Source organism: Neopelma chrysocephalum, unplaced genomic scaffold (genome assembly GCF_003984885.1).
Source record: "Neopelma chrysocephalum unplaced genomic scaffold, ASM398488v2 Primary Assembly neopelma1_60, whole genome shotgun sequence".
Classification (NCBI taxonomy): domain Eukaryota; kingdom Metazoa; phylum Chordata; class Aves; order Passeriformes; family Pipridae; genus Neopelma; species Neopelma chrysocephalum.
The window spans coordinates 15,523,563-15,543,833 of NW_020897715.1; the positions used below are offsets into that span (position 1 = coordinate 15,523,563).

Below are 20,271 nucleotides of genomic sequence, written 5' to 3' on the forward strand. Positions count from 1 at the left end.
TGAGCCCATAAAGGTTCTGCTTGTTAGTTTTTAGAAGTTTCTTTAGTTCCATATAATCTCATACTAAGCTGCCCAACCGATTTTTGTCTCATTTTACACAAAGTAAATGTAAACTTATTTTGACTGAGAAGCGATTTTTCGAAGTCAAAATAATTATACCATAAGAACTGCTGGCATACTCCCTCTTACATTTTGATAAAAGTGTACTTAGCTATGCTCTTATATTTTTCAATAGGGAAAGGCATATAAATACCCATACTTTTCACCCAAACTCTAACCAGGTCCACAGGCATTGTCTGTCAAGAAATTTACAATCTAAGCAGAATTATGATGATAAAATGAAAGTAGTGCTGGAAACAGAAAAATTGGTGAAGACTTGGGTGATGTTTTTGACTTTATATGCAGGTCAGTCAGGTGGGCAGCAGTACAGAATCTAAGATAAAGTGGTAATAACATAAACCTGCAGCCACCTGGACAGGGAGGGTGAGTGTACAACTTGAACTATATTGATAATACACATAAAATTTTATATACAGACTAGCTTTTAATCTTGGTTCCATTATGTTTATTTTCATATCTGCTTCTCAATCTCATTACAGCAAATGGATGACACTCCATACTTCTAGTCAGAAATCAGAATGGCTGAAAGTGTTTTTGTCTGTGAATAGATACTAGGAAGAAACTCATTGAAGGGACTGAAGAAATGAAAAATTGGCACTTTTCTGAAATCAAAAGTAAATGTTAGCGAGGGAGGCAGGCAGCAGTATTGAATAAATATTGTTCTCACTTCTTTCAGAAGATTTTACAGTGAAATATGCAGCTGTAATAACCTAAGAAACCAGTGGATTTGCAATTATGCAGATAAATACTTTTGATATAAATACTGTTATCAAAAAGCTATATCCAGAATGTCAGTCTTTGTTCCCAGACTTCTAGGATCACCCCAAAACTAGGTCAATCAAGGGTTTTGACAGTAGCTTCAAGTAACTCCAAAGTCATAAGGAAATGGGAATATCTTGTGAAGAAAACTGAAAATCAAAACTTTGCAATAATCAAATTCAGAGTGGCATAACAAGAACATGTCAAGGAAATACCTTTATTCCTTCTGCACATACTCCTGCAGTACTTTCAGGCTTATAGTATATACAAAAATAAGCAATCCAAATCAAGGTGAAATAAAACTAAATAGCAGCATTACTGTTCAAGCAAGACGGTTAGGGAAATAGCTCAAAGCTCCCTAAAGAGGAAGGTGTCAGAGGAATGTGGGAATGACAAACTTAACCATGAAACTTGAAATTATTTTACTCCAGAATTATGGTCTTTCACCACCTACAGCTTATTCTATGCTTAGAGAAAATCTCTGTGAAATAACATCCATCTTACCAAATTAGATCCCCAAATTTGCAGTGAAAAATATAGAGAGAAGGGTGTTTGCTTTTTTTTCTCAGGTAACAACAACCTGAAAGAAAACTTAGGAGGTACTTCAAGTTCTCTAATTTTTTCAGCCTGTTGTTAAAAACATATTGGAAAAGTAATACCACATTAAAAACATGCTTTAGAAGATCAGATTCAATTCTGCAGCCATTGTGAGTCTCATGGTAATTTTTTTAGAAGGAAAGCATGAATGCATTTCTTTGACAGATACTTGTAACTTACCATAGCAGCATGTTTGACTCTTGTGTTCCCCCACATCTTCAGTTATCCAGTAGAAAATATGAAACTCAACTGAAAGGGCATTAGACTAAGTCTTGGTTCTTGGATCTCATTTACCTGTTTTATAACTTTTGTAACATTTTTAAGGGCAGGAGCTGAAAACTGAAAATGGGGTGCAAGATGGAAAGACCACCGCTGGCATACCTCTTAAAGGCTTGTTCACAGACATCAGAAGTTGATGGGCTCCATCACAAAGATACTCTGAAGGACTGTTTGTATAAAATATTCAGCTTCTGATTGCTGTGAAGTTTGTTTGAAAATAGTACATCTTTATTGTATACAACTCTTGTTTATAATTTCAGCTTTTCCTGGTCTCAAAAGACCTCTCTCCCTTAGCAGCTTCATAGATGTTCATCCCTTTGTTCTCACCCTGAATACTCCTGGGTAATCCAGGGTTTCATTAGGGTTACAGATAGCATCACTTCAGAAAGGCTCATTGATATGTACCGTATGAACAAAGAAAAGGGCAAAGCTTTAGTGCCAGCAGAACAGGTAAGAAAGTGCAAAACTTTAGGGAGAGGTTTGCTGTTAATAGAAAACAACAATACAAAGCTATTGACAACTGTAGTGGGTTGAGCACTTGCTGAACTGTGCTTTTGCATCTTTCCTGCAACAAGATCCAAGCCAAGTGGCTGATCACTGCTCCAGACAAATTGATATGTACGGTCTGAACAGCACAACAGGCAAAAGAAATAGAGTAGTGTGCCAAGCCACTGTTAAGGAAATGCATTTAGAAAGATAGAAGAGGAATGACTTTCTCATTAAGTAATAAAGAAGGGAAATTTTTGGCAAGGTTTGTGGATCCTCTACAATAGAAATATTCACAGTACAGTATAAACTGTGTCACTGAAATGGTTAAACAATTCGAAAGAGAATATGAATGTGCAGGTACCCAGGTGCTGGCCGAGAGGGTTGCAGGGCAGCCTCTGTGAGGAGCAGCTGTGGCTACCCTGTGCTGGTCACAGCCAGTTCCAATCGATTCCAACAGAGCCACTGCAGGGCACAGCTGAGCCCCTCAGCCAAGAAGGTGGACCCTTTGAAAAAACAAATTTAAGAAAGGACAAAAAATTATGGACAGCAACTCTGCGAGAGAGGAACAAGAAAAAAGCATGAGAAGCAGTTCTGCTGACACCAAACTGACAGAAGGAGGAGCAGGAGGAGTTGCTCTAGGCATCAGAGCAGAGATTCCCCTGTATTCCATAGAGGACACCATAGTGGTGCAGGTTGTTCCCCTGAAAGCCCATGGAGACCTCACATTGGAAAAGGCTCCTGGCAGGAGCTACAACCAACGGAGAAGCCCACTCAGGAGCAGGTTTTTTGGCACAAAGTGTGGCCCTTGAGGGGCCTGTGCTGGAGCAGTCTGTTCTTGAAGGACTGCACCCCACATTGGAACAGGGGAAAAGCATGAGGTAGAAATGGCAGATATGGAGTGTTATGAGCTGACCACAAACACCATTCCCCTCCCCTGCTGTGCTGCTTGCGGTGGGGAAAGAGGTAGAGGAGTCAGGAGTGAAACTGAGCCTGAAGAGAAGATCATTTTAATTTTGTCATTTCAAAGAATTTTTCACACTCCTACTCGATTTTTAATTGGCAATAAATTAATTTTCCTCATATTAAGTCTGCATTGCTTCTGATGGTAACTGGTGAGTGATCTCCCTGTCCTATATCAACCCATGAGCTTTTCCATCTTATTTTCTTCCCTGTCCTGTTGAGGAAGGGGAGTGTGGCAGTCAGATGAGGTTAACCCACAACAGAGATATGATGGCCTTATTAAGAAAATAGTCCTTATGCTTTAAGAAATTTTCCAAAAAGTATATTTCAAGTGCTCCTACTGCTAACACCACGCTGGTGATTTTATCTCTGTGTCATAAGGTATGTCCATACTCTTAATCAAACCATGAAACTGTGAGTAGTGCACCATTCCCTGTTTGTCATAACTTCTGTCAGAATTAGAGGACTACTTGGTTTGCATATTGCCCTTTGTGCTACTGGAGTTATCTTGCTGAGAACTTCTGCCCTGGTGTCATTCAGTGGTTATGCTTTACTTCATTTTACTTCAGTTTTCTGCATCTATCTTCAATTTTCCAAGATTGCCAGTAGCCCTATTTGCCACTAAGGTCTCCATCCCAACAGACGCCATCAGGGTGGCTACAAAGAACCTGATAGCCCTGGTTATAGAGTGAGAAGTTTGAATATCCTTTCTTGAAAGATGTGCTTAATTATTTGCTTTTGAATCGAAATCAGTTGGGTTTATTTCCAATCTGACGCATCATCTTTTCAGGTGTTTGGGCCAGGGCTGCTTGGAAAGCTTGGTGAGTCACATCAGTTGCATTCTGGAGGTAGTCTGCATTGTCAGTGTCATCAAAGATCTCCAAGATCCTGTACATAGGAGAGAGAAGCAATTAAAGCAGAAAGAAATATTATGTGCCAAAAAGTGCAGTTCTTCAGAATGTGTTGTCCAAGTCTATATTAATTAGCTACTGTCCCTCCTCTCCTGTTTCTTAGTCTTCTTTGGAGTACTATTTTTCACAGGGATAGAGGATTATATGTGATAGACTGCCCTATTATGGCTGTGTGAAAAGGGGTGCAATATAAGCAATCTCACCATTTACAGCTACAGTAAAAATGCACTGACTAATGGGCTTTATTTATAAATTACTACATACAGTGTGAATGTACTAATGACTAACTTGAATTCCTCAAAGTATTGCTATTATTGCATAATATCTTCTTTCAGTTTATCACCACATTAAATTCTACCAGTCAAAAACACACATAAAGCAGTCATACAAAGGTGTTCAGCTCTTACACTTCCCCTTAATACCTTAATATGTACATCTTCACAACCTGCTTTGCAAGTCACTGGACTTGCCATAACACAATAGGAACAGGTGTTAATAATTTTATCAGATTTTTATGTAGGAAGCATTCATTCACATTTTAGGTGATTATGCTCCTAAAAATAAAACAGAACTTGTTTGCACTAAATGGCCAAATAGAATTGTCAAGCTCATAAGTTTTGAAAGTGCTATGGTGAGGACCATTACAGAAAGGTATATCTTCTCCCCTTCTCTTGCCTCCTTACATTTTTCTGTTGTGCTTTTCTTCAGAACAAAAAAGTTCCGAAAATACAGAAATGTCCTTTTTCAAAGTTTCAAGGGGAAGTATTTTAGGTTTCCCATTCTGGTTGATTATTCATGATGATGGGAAGCAGTTGTTATTCATGGCCCAGTGCATGTTTGTTTGTTTGTTCTTACTTTGTACCTTTTCTTCTTAGTGTTAAGACTCGACCTGTGCGAATGCCTCCTGGATACCAAGCAGATCTTGTTATTCAGTTGGTGTGGGTGGATGGTGAGCCTCCACAACAGATTACCAGTCTTGCTGTAAACTCTGCTTATGGACTGTAAGTAACTCAAATTTAAATTTGCATTTGTTTGTTGTTTTATTACAGTCAAAGTAAAATACTCAAAAGATGCTGTAACTCAGATTCTTGCGGAAAATTATTTGAACTCACATAAAGATTGTGATATGAGATGTTAAACTGCCATTCCTGCCTATGTTTTTACTACTCCTATTTAAAAGTCTGAATCTTTTCACATTATTCTGTCCATCCTTTCAAATAAAATCTAATTGCCTTTCAAATCTGTAATTTTTGAAGTTATTTGAAAGGTTCACTATATTGAAATGCATTTCACAGAAAATGGTGATGTGATTAACTCCTAAACGCCATTTATCATGACATCATATCTTAGTTGGAAATTGTCTTCTGCAAACAGCATTTTCATGTCCGTGCTAATGTCTGTTTGCACAAGAACCAGTGACTTGAAATTGAAAATTGAATAAGGAACATTCAAATGCTAACTTCTGTATGGCAATGCAAATCAGTGTGTACTTTTTTTCCTCAGGTTCAATTTATTTGGGATTTTTTAATGTTTCTCTTACTGAGAGTCACCCAGATATATTAAATACATGTTTTTCCTGTGGAAGGTGTTACTCCATTAAAACTTCGGGCTGCAATGGGTGTTAGGTCCTGACTGCCACTGATTTTCAGTAAGTTACTGGACTCTCTTCAAAGGCTTTGGCAGTTTAATGAAGAGCTTTTACATTTGTGAAAAAATATTGTCTTTTGGGAGCTGTTTTTTCAAGTCTTTGGCTTGAATTCCTAGACCATTTCCTATTCATGAGCTCTAGAAGTTTCTTTTTCTTTACCACACCTAGATGCATTTGTCCCTTGAGCAAGTTCTTAGGTTTAGCCTAATTTGCTCCCTTGCAGGTCTCAGACCTCAGGGTAACATCTGCATAGTCACACTGTTCTCTCACTTGTAAACTTCACTGACAGGTTGCAGTTCTCCCAGTACTCACAGTGGTTTCCTAAACCACTGATTTGATTCAATCAAATGCTTTAAATTGTTTCCTTTGCTAGGAGCAGTAAAAGTTTACAGGACAACTTCCTTTAAAACACCATGTGCTATGTATATGAGTGTTTCAGAAATAAATGTGTGTATCAGTAAAAGAGCCTAATCAATACCCTAAATTTAATTTTCCTACAAAAGCTACCCAAGAATGTCTTTTTCTTTACATTTTCCTCTGCAGACTCTCTTCCCTCTCCCTTTCTGTTGTTTCTCTTAACTTTTTCCTTGGGCCTGTGACAAGGTACAATCCTTCTTTTCATCAGAATTTTTGTTTACTACTTTAATTTTCACCTGTTATTTAGCCTCACCATGGGGAAAACCTATGCCACTTCACCATGAAGCCTGAGAATACGTAATTTTTGCCATCTTAGTTGTAGGGTTATTTGAGTCATCTTTTTCCTTATTTTTTTTCCTATAGGGTTTAACTACTCTTAGTTTTTCCTAATAGGTTTAACTAGGAGGAAAGCATAGAATGGTGAGTGTGTTCTGGAGAGTCCACTTTCAGTATTCTTTTACTTTCTGTGATTTCTGTAACTGTTGTGTTACTGCAGCCATGAAACAGCACTAAAGTGAGGTGTTAAAAAAACTTTAAACCCAGCAAGGATGAAAGACTTAAGGCACTCTGAAATTTTTTTAATGTATTTGCTTTACTTTTAACAGTACCAAGCTACAAACTAAAAATACTAACACCTATTTTATTTATGTTGAACTGAACCATCATAAACTTCTTCATCTTATGAAAGTAGAAAAGAAAATTTTACAAAATACTTCAATTACAGCTGAAGAACTAGGTTAACCTTGAAGAACGAAGTTAAATGCAAAAAATAAATTTGTTTTAAAGTAGATTCTGTTGGACTGAAAGCAGTCTCTAAAGATTTATTACAGGCTCATGCGGTAACAATTTTCAGCTAATCTGCATATTAATTGTCAAGAAATGGCTGATGAGGATTTTGTGATATTTCTGTGAAAGATACTCACAGAATAGAACATTGCCTAGCAACTAATTCTATTCATTGCTCAAAACTGAGAAATTAATTTTGTATTTGATTTCATAAAGACTTGAATGTTAGTAATTTATCTTAAGCCTTGTTAATAGTAATATCTGTCTAGATTTTCTTACTGTTCCTCAGAATTATTATAATATTAATGAGCAATTTCTGATTTTTTTTCTCGTAAAGTCATTTTTTTAGTTATAAGAAATATTATATCCATGCTTGTGTGTGAATTTAGAGAAGTTTAGGGAAAAAAAACAGACCAGGAAGTGATGATTTTTTTTGTTACATTGCTAACCAGAGTGTGAATGATCACTAGCTCTTCTTGTGAGTCATGTTTTCCAAAATTAATAGATCTCAGGTTAATAATTTTCAAAATGCAAATGGCTATTCTTTTTTCCCCTAAAGTATTAACAGATGAGATTGACACTTGTAATTTTTATTCCTTTATTTTTCTTCTCCACCTAGAGTGCAGGGACTTCAGAACACAGAATTGTTGAGGTTGGAAGGGACCTTTAAAGGTCATCTAGACCAATGCTCTACAGTGAGCAGGGACATCTTCACCTAGATCAGGTTGCTCAGAGCCCCGTCCAATGTGACCTTGAATGTTTTCAAGGATGAAGCACCCACCACCTCTCTGGGAAACCTGTTCCAGTGTTTCACCACCCTCATTGTAAAAAACTTCTTCCTTATGCCTAATCTAAATCAACTCTATTTTAAAACCATTAACCCCATTCACAAGCCCACTTCTCAAGCTTGTCCAGGTCTTTTTGGATGGCACTTGTCCCTCAGGCACATCTCAGCTTGGTGTTGTCTGCAAATTTGCTGAGGGTGCACTCGATCCTACTGTCTTTGTCACTGATGAAGGCATTAAACTGTACTGGTCCCCACATGGGCCCCCAAGGGACGCCACTTTAATGGGGAAAAAAAGTCAATGTGGAAAAATCAGAGTACATTCACAGTATTTCTTAGATGCTGTACTAAAGTCAGTGTTAAGACAAGGGTAGTAAATGTGGTGAAGTAACAAACAGTAGAATTTGAGCCACTATTATAGATGATGCCTTAATTTGCTAGTTTGGCAATTAAGGGAAAATCACTTCATTTTACTTAAATATTACTTTTCTATTTGCTATGTGGAACCCTCTTTTTTGTAATGGAAGCAGCATAAGAAAAGGTAGAAGAGAGGAAAATGTTCTAGCTACTCTGCTTCCCTTTCCTCCATCTCATTACTTTTCTCTTGCCTTATGTTTTTCCACACACAAATTCCTATCAGATATTTGGAGCTATATTAAGAAGAGTCAGGTGGAGGTGAGTGCACATCTCACTTTTAGTGTGAATTAAGTGCTTGAATATTTTACAGCCCTTTGAACTGACCACTTTCATCACTTTTTACATAAAATGACAGAACTTGATAAGAAATTATTCTTAGTATGATTGAGCATGGTTTGAGTTTTTGAGTTTCCTTGTGGCTGTACCTGCAGTCCTTTCTATCTGGGATTTAAAATTGCAGTCTGATACAAAACAAGAGAGATCTTGCCCGTGAATCAAACCACTATCAAAATGCCATTTGTAAAAGCATATCAGAGGGGTAGAGACTGTTTTAACAGGAATCTGTGCTGTAGCTAAGCTGACAGAGTTGAAAGAAAATTTTACTTTCAGATTTGGGTATCTCCATAATACAGCTTAATGTATTTCATTTGTCATTTATATTTAGCTTAAAATAATTATTTCTGCACGTATTTGTATTTATATCCTAATTGATATTTGTATTTTATACAAATGTATAACCACTTTTTAAGGTCTAAGTCCAGATTTGCAGGTTTAATTTATATCATTATTACTAGTATTATTCTGTTTAGTGAAGCAACATTTAGACATTACTGCAATGTGTTTGGCACAGAAAGTTAGTAATAGTTGTAAATCTGCTTTCTGGGAAGTCAGTTACTGTGTTTCAGGAAACATTTTTATAAATTCAGGATTACAAATCCATAAAAAAAACATAAAATATAAGCTTTGAGAAGTTTATGCGGAATTCATAATAATAAATAATTATTGTTTGCACAACTTAATTACACATTACTAATACCTTTGAGGAACATTTCTTTTCTCAGAGTGGCATTTGGGAACTGCAATGGTTTGGCTGTCGTGGACTTTATGCAGAAGACAGTACTGCTGAGCATGGGAACCCTTGACCTGTACGGATCGAGTGATCCATACCAGCGTCAACCCCGTTCACCTCGCAAAAGCAGGCAGTTTGCTGCAGGTAGGAAATAAATCAGTGTGGTTATGAGCCTGATATGTTCCTTGTTTTTTTTTGCCTGTGGCTTTTTACAGTGCTTTTGAAATGCATGACTATTTGCCAGCCAACGGAGTTTCTATAACTTGACAAAAGAAACCTGACATGCTTTAGGTACGGGCACTTTCTCAGAAACAAAATGTTTTATGAAATTTTTTCTCTTGGGATGGAGGTCAGCAAGTAATTCCCTTAGCTGAGTCTGTACAAAATCATAATGAACAGAGCAATAAATTTTTTCTCCGGCAGTCACTTGAAGTGTAGTTTGTATGCTATTTTCTTTCTATCTTCAGTAAGTTCATACCAATAAGTAAGACTTCAATTTAAACTTAAATGTATCTTCTGCCAGGTACTGTTCATTTGAATAGTCAGTTTTGTTTAGAGAAGTGTAACACCAGGGAGATGTGTTATATAGGTAGCACAAGTAGCTCAAATTAAGCACTTTGTTAGTGAACTAAAGTTCTTGGCATAAACCTACAACATCCAGCTGTGCCCCATTTTAAAATTTGATGCTAAGAGGATCGCATTTGTAAGTCGTAACTGTTAGTATGCATTTTGTGTTAGAAATATTAGTACTTTAATATATCTAAATTTTGCCATACATTGTTGGTTATTTAAAAATTTACTTCTTGTATGAGAAAAAGTCAAAAAATAATCTATGTTTCAAGTCTTTTCACTAGACAGATTCCATAATAATGTGCTAGAGTCAGACACAATTAGGAAATGTGTTTTACATAGCTGTGAAGTTTTAGAATTAGATTTTAAAATCTCTTTGAAAATGTGTAGTTTTAAATCTAACCATAAAATTATAAAAGCCACAGATTATAGTGGGTTTATGACATCAGCATTTTCACCAGCAGACCCTGCACTAAATCATCAATTAGTATTTCTCCACAGAGTCATGGGAAATCTTTTTTTAAATTGGGAATATGTTTGCACTCCAAACAGCAAGTAAAATTTAGAAAATAAAATGTAAGTCTTCAGGCCTACTTCTGTTCCTGAAAGACCATTTATCTCACTTTTTATGCATTTAATCATGGCAAAGCTTAGTTCTCATCTGTGCCAAGTGTTAAATATTTAAATTTGGCACAGCTGAGGAAAGAAGAGACAAGCAGCTTCAAGCTACCTTCAGCTTCTCTGTCTGGTTTCAGCCAGCCTCACAGCAGCTCCCAAAGTAATTTGAGTGGCTCACCACAAGCAACGTCTGCAGAACCCTGTACAAAACGTGGAGGGTTGTGCATGTAGAAAAAGCAGTTATCAGGACTGTATCATGTAGGATTTCTCTGTCAGGGACAGTTTGGGCCAATCCTTTAAGGCATTATTCCAGCTATGCAGTGCTGCTAGAAAGGAGCCCACTGGGGATAAGTGACCGCTAAGAAGGAATACACACTTCTAGATTGCTCATAGAAACTATGCATCTAAAAAAAGCCTCAGCTGCTTTCTCACCATCCATCCCACATCCCTTACTTTTTTGATTATTTTTCTTGTTATATCTCCCAATTGGAAGGTAAGCATCTGCTGAAATTTTTTCACCATGGCTGTTCTAGATGCTGGTTATGATATCACTTCCTTTCACTTTAGACTGTTTTTTCTCTCTTTCCTCTGCCTGCTGCTGATGCTGGTGTACTGGCATGTTCCAAAGACAACTTTTGCATGCGTGGCCTGTCTAACTTTTATCCAGATTTAACGAAACGGATCCGTACTTCCTATCAGAGTAAGTTCTATAAAGGTTAGGCAAATAGCTTTATCATGATCGGACTGTGCCTGACTTAAACCCATGTGTTTGTGCTTTGTAATGTGTTTTTTAAACACATTCAGCATGCATGCAAACTTATTACATTTTATGATGTCAACCATGCTTAATTTTGACAATTATCTTTATTATACAGACATCCATTTTCTTCCAAAAGAGTCAAAGAGAAAACCTCAGTGTTATATGGACAGATTGGGCCTTAGAAATGATTTTTCAGCAATGTTATGTTCTTGATGACAGTATCTTTCTTTGGTTTTCTATTCATTTCCGTGTACGTTTACTTATATGAAGCATTTCTTGTTTTGCAATGGCACTATTTGGTTGTAGTTACCAATTAATTCTTCCCTTTTTTCAGAAGAGCAATGTGGCTCGCCCATTAAATTGGGTGCTGTAAAATTTAAAATTTTAATCTTGGTTTGGTACTTGAATATTTGTCTTTGGGGAACCATCCTGTGCCTCTGATGTTCGATGGGTAATGTAAAGTGGACATAAAAATATATACATCAAAGAGAGCTATGAAAATTAATGTTTTTAATATCTTTAAATTTTGAATTATGCAGATATGCAATTTAAATATTAGTGCAGAATGCAATGAACAAAGCTATAATTAATTTTGCAAAATTGACTGTTCAACAGATGAGCCATATGTATCTTAATTAACTGCAATGCTTATATGTAATTAGGTCTCCAGGATGCCTCTTATTCAACTCTTTTTAAAGTAGTTTTTACAGAACAACTGGATAGGCCATTTTATGTTAAATATTCAGTATGGGCAAGATAAAGAGTGGCAGCTGTTTTATCATCTCACATAAATACAGACTTATGTAGCTATTGAAATACACTTGTACATTTGCAGGAGAAAATCTGTTCCATCCCTCTAGCCTGATTTCTATGATTTTATTTCATAATAGCTCATAAAAGGTGGTCTGCTTAGTTAAAAGAGAAGTCCAGTTACAAATCTAGCAGTCCATAAAAAGGTTTGGTGTATGATATCTTAAAGTCTCTTAGTCTGGTCTTGCTATTTTCCTATCTGTAACAGAGAACCTGAGAAACAGACAGCTGTTAAAGGTTTGGGGTTTTTCCCATCTAAAAAATTAATAAATTCTAAGAGCAAAAGTTACCAATGTTTTCATTCAGAATTACGAACACAGACCATAGAGTTTTTCATAACTGAACATTTATTATCCTGTTTCCATCTTCAAACCTAGAATCAAAAAAGTCTACAAAATCTTCCTGTATACATCATAACCGAAGGGTATGAGTCTGACTTTTAGGCAAGATCATTAACAGCTTCATTTCTCTCCTCAAAAAACACTTGGTTCTTGATTTTGTTATTTGATACTTATACAGGAGTACATACTGTATAATCTGAAAGACACACGAGGCAATAAGATCAAGAACAGGACCAGAATGTGTCATAGACTGAAAATATCTTGCTAAGTCATTCTCAAGTTGTGCTTTGTTATATGTCTTATCTGAGATGTGAGTTTTAAGGGGGGTATTAAGAGAGGATTTAGGATTTTGCTTACAACTTTATCTCTTCTCAGAAGGGGTAATGATGGGAAAAGTAAATTATTTTTGGAAATTGTGCAGCTGAAATTATTATGACAAAAACAAGACTAGTCATGTCATAACATAAGCATTAGGTTTAAAGTTTTCAGGGTTGTATAAATGAAAATGGAAGTTAATGGGAAGATATAGGAGTAGTAGATTAAATTAAGTAATGAACCAGGAAGATAATTTCATGAGGATCAGTTTGACAGAATGACTTGTAGGCACTGAAGTCAAAGAAGAGATTATCAATGAGCAAGATACTGAGACTTTTCTTGGTCATTTTAGAGCTGATTTGCAGGAAGAAACAGTGTAATTTAATATCCAGCCTGAATATGAGAGTTAGAGTGTGATCTTCTAAGAATGTTACCAATATAATGGATTAGAGTATCAGAGAATTCAGTGGTGCTGCTAGCTCTGTTAACACAGTGAAGACTTTAGTACAAAAAGAAGGTAGGGGTCATCTTGACAGTGTTAAGTTCATACTTGGACACTTTTGAGTAAATTTTAGACAAGATTATTACTGTAACTTGGATGGAAAAAATCCAAGTTAGATCTGTGTATTTATGAATCATTAGGGAAAAAAATATGTATATTTATAATTATTGTCATGTTTATACAAAAGAATCTCTTCAGTTCTTCATCCTAATCAAGTGCTGTGTCAGAAAGATAAAGGAAGTGTTGATATTTCAGTCTGGGATGTCTTGCAACTGAAGAGGGAAAGGAAAAATAAACAAGCATCAGACGAAAGAAGCACTATGTCGGAGAAGAGAGGTTTTGCAAAGAAAAGACACAGTCAACAATGTCAAGGACATCCAGTATGCAAAGCATGGTGGTGGAATAATTGTTTTGAATTTTAGCTAATAAATCCATAGAGAACTTGATAATGATTACATGTGTAAGCTAGACTCAAATGCACCTTGAGTGGACTTAGAGCATTAAGACAACACATTTGCTGGTTTGGGAGGTGAAAGTGGGAAAGAGAAAGCAAGAAGGGAAGAAATGCAGTCAGTTCTAGGTATATGTGATGGGAGAGATTGAAACATAATTGTCCTATCAGGGAAGCAATTTGAGGAAAATAATAGAAGCTGAGATGAGGGTAAGTGCAGAGCTGGGAGTTGCTTTCTAGTGCTGATGCTAGTTCCATTTGCTGTAATATCTGCAGCCACCTTGCTTTGTAGCAAGAATATATGACAAGCTAAAAAAATAAACTCTCTGCAGTAGTGCAGAATTATGCTGTTGGTTGGTTTTCTTTTTTTTTTTCCTTCAGTTGAAATCAAGTTGAATATGTTACCCCGTGGTGGGTGACATATATTCAAATATTAAAACAAGTACATTTACTGCATCTAGAGAGATAATGTTTGCAGCAGAATATAAAAATACCAAAATGATGCAAAAGGAATTTGCATCTCCTACTAGAAATTCATACCATCTGTTGGAAGAACAAGAAAATAAATAGTCTTTATGAAACACTCAAAAAGTTGTCAAATTCAAAGGATGTTGATACATTGGAAAATAATTTTCATAGTGAAGACCTTTCAGTGAGAAATCCTTCCTCCTTCAGGCCAGTCCCTTGAGAGGATGCCAGCAAAAGTAACCTTAGTCTGACAAGAGGACACAGAAGACTGTGTGTTATGAGCCATTACATATCAGTAATTGACACTTTAAATGACGCCTAAGAAGCTAATATAGGTTGAGTTTTAAGTCAACAGCTATATTCTGAACTAATTTCCAAAGAATACAGGCATATACACACACACACACACACACATACATATATATATATGTATCTATATATATAAGCATAAAGAAAACCTAGTATGGTAATTCAGTGTGAAGATGATGGATTACAGTAGCACTGGGCTTACTTATTGGCCTGTAAATTTTTATGATAATTTATTTATAATTCATTTATTTATAGGAACATATATTATGGCTTTGGGTATTTTAAAGTAAATGATCCATCTGAATCATTTAAACATAGAGATAGAAATTTAAAATTTAAAAAATAATTTCAAATTAAGAGTTCATAAAAGTTGTTACTTCATACTAGGCAGTACATTTTTTGATCCTTTAACGAAGAGAAAATGGGAATCACAGTTAACTTTGAAAAATATGCATGGGACATGTCTTTTGAAGTGATTTAATGCCTTGTGTGATATATTTACATCTTGCACTATTTAAACACGTAAACACACATTTGATTTGCTCAAATCAAAGCAAATTTCTTTGTCGTGTCAATGGGTATATCTTCTCAAAGGTGGTTGTTCACATTGCCAATCTCAGTTATTTGTCTTTAGTTTTGCTGCTACATTCTTGCTCCAGGTGGACTCAAAATTTGCTGGGATGGTGGAGTTTTTGGCTAAAAATGCTAAAATATCTTGGGGCACAAATTGTGCCTACAGAACTTCTAAATGGAAAGTGAAAATATTTTTGTAATATAATTTCAGTAGGTGTTATAGTCTCTCAAACATTCAAGGGGAGCTGAGGTCCATGGAAGTATTTAGCTTGGTTTCCTTAAAAAGGAAATTACAGTAGAAAATGAGCAGTAGTACAAAGAACAGCTTGACAGCTCCTCTTATCTCAAAGGGAAACAAAAAACGACATTTAGTGGAATCAAATGTAACATATAAAAATTGACAAATTGATGTTTATTCTTTTCCGTGAATGATGACTGTGCAATTCATTGCCTTGTAACATCTTCAGAATTTAGAATTTAGCAAAATTAAAAGAGACTTTGGACAAATGGGTGGGTAATGACAATAACTTGTAATATTTCTAAGCAAGAAAGATTTATGGCAGGAGAAAATCCGTGAGTGGCAGCAAATCTAACTGTCTGAGATTAAAATAGTCTTGTGCAGTGCACATGGTACCACTTACGTTTAAGATGGGGACATACTGCACTTCTCCTTTAAAAGCATCAATTGGTGGTCATTGTTAAAGGTGATAGTACTTTGACAGCAAGTCTAGATCTGTAGAGAAGTTCACATGTTCACCATTTATAGATATCATAACATGAGATGTATCTTTAATGTTGTATGTTGTAAAAAGAATTCATGGGATTCTTATGGTGATTGCTCTTGGGTGATGTGGTTTGGTGCATTTCCTTTTTAAGTCTGTAGCACCATAATTTATATTGAGATGTAATACTGTTTTTATGAACTCACAGTTAAAAAACAGACAAACAAATCAAACCAAAAAAACCACACCACACTATTTAGAGGCAAAATCTGACCTGGGATTTGACATTGTAACTGACACCAGTACTAACTATCCAAGGTTTAGAACATGATCAGGTGTTAAAACTTTAATATGCACTTAGAAAAGAAACAGTGTAATATTTCATTTTATTCATCCAAGGCCTCTAATGCTATGCAAATGTGCCAAAATCTCTCCCACTGCACCTTGCAGGCAGTTCTGCAGCAAAAATCAATTCTGTCTTAAATCTCTAGCTACGTACAGAAACCTCAGGGTCAAGTAGAATTAAGATTTGCTGTAAGAAAACTATACATAGAGAGGCTCCCTAAATGATCGGGAATCATTATGTTATGAATACTCTCATAAAATCAGAAGTGACTGGACTCATGATTGAAATATAAAATTCTCTCAGAGAATCAGAGAAGGATTCAAGTATGTCTCTCAAAACAAAAGATCTCTGGTCTTCAACAATAGTAGCTAGTTTATGATCTCTTGTTTCTTAAAAGTCAGGAACAAGTATGTCATTAATACTGATTTAACAGCCCAAACGAGCTGCTGCTTTTCCAAAGGACTCTCAATGTTATTCTTGCACTCCTGTACCTTTGTCAGTGGTAGAAGCTTTTTTGTTCTCCTTGTTGGGGCTCTGGATTCTTCCCAGTTCTTGTCACAAAGTTGTCAGTACCTGCATTAAGATTTCATTGTTTTTAACACTAAGAGAACAGCATTGGTGGCCAAATGGTAGCAGAATTTTTTAAGACAAGAGTGTATATGAATTTTAGAGATAAGGGACTCTGGGCCTGAGAGTTCAGGAGTGATAAATATTAAAACGTAATCTTTTGGTGCCAGATTAAAGCATACTGAAAGGTTCTTGTGGGATGTTTGATTTTCAGGAAATGACATGAGCAGCATGTGTGTAAATACAGTATCAGTACGACAGTATTGTACATCTGACTGGGGGCTGATGCTCACTAGGCTCTGACCCGAATGCTGTGAGTCCACAGTGCCATCTGTAGGTCTGGTGCAGGGCTTTCAGTCAGACCCACACAACCTGTGGCATGCAGTGCCAGAGCTCCATATAATAAGGGTGAACCCCTTGATACAGCCCACGGGGTATTACGGGATACATAGGAAGGGTACGTTTGAATAGGTGTGGCCATGCCCAGTTCACCCACTCAACATGGTAAAGGATAGCATGAGCTCAGACTTTCCCTCCGTCCTATGCCAAAAGGCATGTTTGAACTTGTTCATTCAACCTGTGCCAAAGATGGATCTCAGTTGGGTCACAGAAACAAGGCCAAGCTTAAGTAGTATAGACCAGGGTTACTTTGTATGTTGCTGTCTTCCATGTAGACTGAGTTCCTCACAAATATTTATGAACAATATATAAAGCACCTTGTGCAAAAATTCTGTGTTAGACAGCATTATCAATGCCTCCCTGTCCTTTAAAATGGTCTATCTTGTGTGAATTAGTACACAAGTTCCTAATATGGAATAGTAGTGGTGATTTTATTTTTTTTTCCTCCCCTGTTTTAAGATTTCCTCCCTGCATTCTGCAGCAGTTGGAAGCAGAGTTTCCACATCAGTTTGACAGGGACAAATGAGGTTTATTCATATCACAGACTTTTACATTTTAAATTATACTTACTTGTTTTGTTTTGTTAGGTATAGTTCCTCTTTTCTATCCCAAGGCACTTGGAAAACAAATCTGAGTTAACAAGAGGTGTGATTTTTTTTTAAACCAAACCTAAATTTCTGCAGTGACAGACTGATAACTGCAGTTATCTGAAATAGATATTTTCCTCTCATTTCACACCATTCTTTTCTCCAAATTGACTTTAAAGTGCAGAATATCATCAACCTAGAAAGTTAAAGCATGCCCTGTTAGATTGTAACTTAACTCTTTAACTCCATTTTTTCAGGCCTGACAGAACTCAGTGACAGTCCAGTTTCCCTGGAGCTAGAGCGTTGCAAGTCTCCCACTTCAGGTAAAGGTGACTGGCTTCTCTTCCTGCAGTCTGTATAAGCCATTCATGTCATGCATCACTGTGTTTCATTAATCCCTAAGAAGTGAAGTGCATAGTTACAGTTCCAAAGAGAATAAATTACCGAAGAAGTGCTTATTAGGTAGCACAGTAAAATCCTAAGTCTGTTTACTTAAAGAAAAATTAAATGTACTTGGTGCATCTTGAGGTTAACAGAGTGAAAACATTTGAATTAACAGCATTTTGCAAGTATATTCCTATAACCTCCTATTAGAGGCTTGTTTGTCTGTTTTCTTGAAAGGCCTTCTGATTCCTTTTTTCTTTCCAGTCCTTATGATTTTTCACATATATATATGTATGTAAAATGCATATGTGCACGTAGAGAAAGTATTTGAAGCAGCAATATGGAGATGGTAAATTTTAACCATTAGAACTCACCAGTGCCTAAGTTCTGTAATTTACAATGGAAGCAGAGCCTCAAATAAAAATATTCGCTTATCAACCACTGTGACCTGGCAGGGAAATCTTGGCCATTTAGAAATTTATATATGTTTCCCATTTTACCCATAGTCCTTCAGAAGGTGGAGTTCATCTCATTCCTAGAGACTTTTTCTACAAGTGCCTAGTCTGCATTGATCTCTTTAATGTGAGTTCACTGACTTAAAGATTGTTGCTTAGAGCTGTTTTCTACTAGCTGACTTTTAAATGTGATGGAAAATAAGGAGGTGTAGCTGTGATACATTCATTTTGCTTGTGGTATGCATATCACAATTCTTTTCCTTGTAGTTTGGTAAGTATTGATAGATACTTTTTCCCCCCCCTTAGTTATGGTAACGAATTCCCACAAATATGCTATTCAAATCCTCTGTTATTGTTTCACATATTTTATTTTATTATAACAAATTAATCTTGAATGGAGGCCACTAATTAGTAATTTATAAAAAGCTGAAACTAATAAAAGTATTTCACTGACATATCAAGAGCTCAAACAAAACAGCTGTTTTGAAATATGTATTTTCTTTTACTATTTTCAACCAAATTCTGTAGATATGGGAATATCAAAGTGAAATAGACTATCATAATATTGGTATAAGACTAGGAGCTCAAACTCTTGAGCAGGGCCTCAGAAACTCATGATATAGGCTTTAAAAGAAAACATTTGATAGCTTAGTATAATTAGATTACTTATTGTGTGGCTCACACTCAACTTTTCAATTTTCTCTTCAGAAATAAGCTGAAAACCTCTCTTTTTCTTCTTACTGAAAACTAAGAGATCACTGAGTTGGTAAACATGTACATATTCTTAGTTTTATAATGATGACTGACTCCTATAGCACCTTACTTTTTCTGCAGTTAACTTCAATTTTTCATTCTGCTAGTGAACAAAAATAGCTCTCTTGGATAAATTTAAGATAATTTGCTTCAAAATTTATTCTGCTTTTCTGTTTTGAAGATCATTCAGCAGGGAAAAGATGGCACATTTATGGGTGTTTCCTATTTTAGCGCTTTCATGTTGTTTTCCGAGCTATATTTGAATCTCTAAAATGTGATATCGGGTGCCATTTTGTAGGCAGTAGCTATTCTTGGAACTGCTTTTTAAAACAAGGAGGTTCTTTTACTGTGACTGATATTAATTGTTTTTTATAAATTAATGCAAAATTTAATTAATTTTGCTTTGGCATACCTGCTGTAAAACTGGGCAGAATCCAGTCTAATCAGCTTAAGTAACTGCATTCTCCAAGAACTTGGAAGTGGAACTACCTTGTGCTTATCAGCACAACCTTACACCCACATGAGCCTTTGCACTGACTAACATTTCTTACTCATAGAACACAACTACATACTTATAGATTAGTCAAGCAGGATCCTTCGAGTCTTGCTTTTGATCTGCTTAAAGTTCATGGCACACAAGCTCCGTAATGGAAGTGTGCTGTGTTCTATAAGAGCCCCATGATATTTGTGTTTGTAAAACCAATGACCACATTCCCCTGCTGAAAATAGACCAAGACTTCATCCTTCAGAAATTTAGCAGAAACAGAAAGAACACTTGACTGCTGAGAGAAGTGATTCAAGTTGCTGCCCAATGAAGGTCCTACTGGGTATGACTACATCACTGACCAAAAAGGTTGCAAAGACAGAAGGAGTAGAATTTGATTTAATGCAATTCTTTCTGGTTGCCAGACCACGACAACATCCACTTTTCACCTGGCAGTGAAGTTCATGCCAGATACTGGCCCTGAGTATGCACAATATACATGCAAAATGCGAACTGCTGGTGGACACTGGTCTGGATGGCAAACACTGCACACATGATGGTGAGCACCTTCATCCTTAGTTCCATCAAAAGGGGAATGATTCGAGGAACAACACTGCTGAG

The 20,271-nt window shown here is 36.2% G+C and overlaps 1 protein-coding gene across 9 annotated transcripts in view; it reads left to right on the forward strand.

Annotated features, from left to right (window-relative positions):
- The window catches only part of STXBP5L (syntaxin binding protein 5 like), a 195,825-nt gene that overhangs the window by 131,868 nt on the left and 43,686 nt on the right, over positions 1-20,271 (forward strand). For 4 of the 9 annotated variants that reach the window (XM_027681261.1, XM_027681262.1, XM_027681265.1 and 1 more), the window contains exons 17-20: positions 4,991-5,116; positions 9,229-9,380; positions 11,053-11,124; positions 17,832-17,897. In XM_027681261.1, the coding sequence (XP_027537062.1) occupies positions 4,991-5,116; positions 9,229-9,380; positions 11,053-11,124; positions 17,832-17,897 (416 nt within the window). The remainder of the gene's footprint in view (positions 1-4,990; positions 5,117-9,228; positions 9,381-11,052; positions 11,125-17,831; positions 17,898-20,271) is intronic. The other 5 variants (XM_027681264.1, XM_027681267.1, XM_027681270.1 and 2 more) reach the window with 2 other exon arrangements.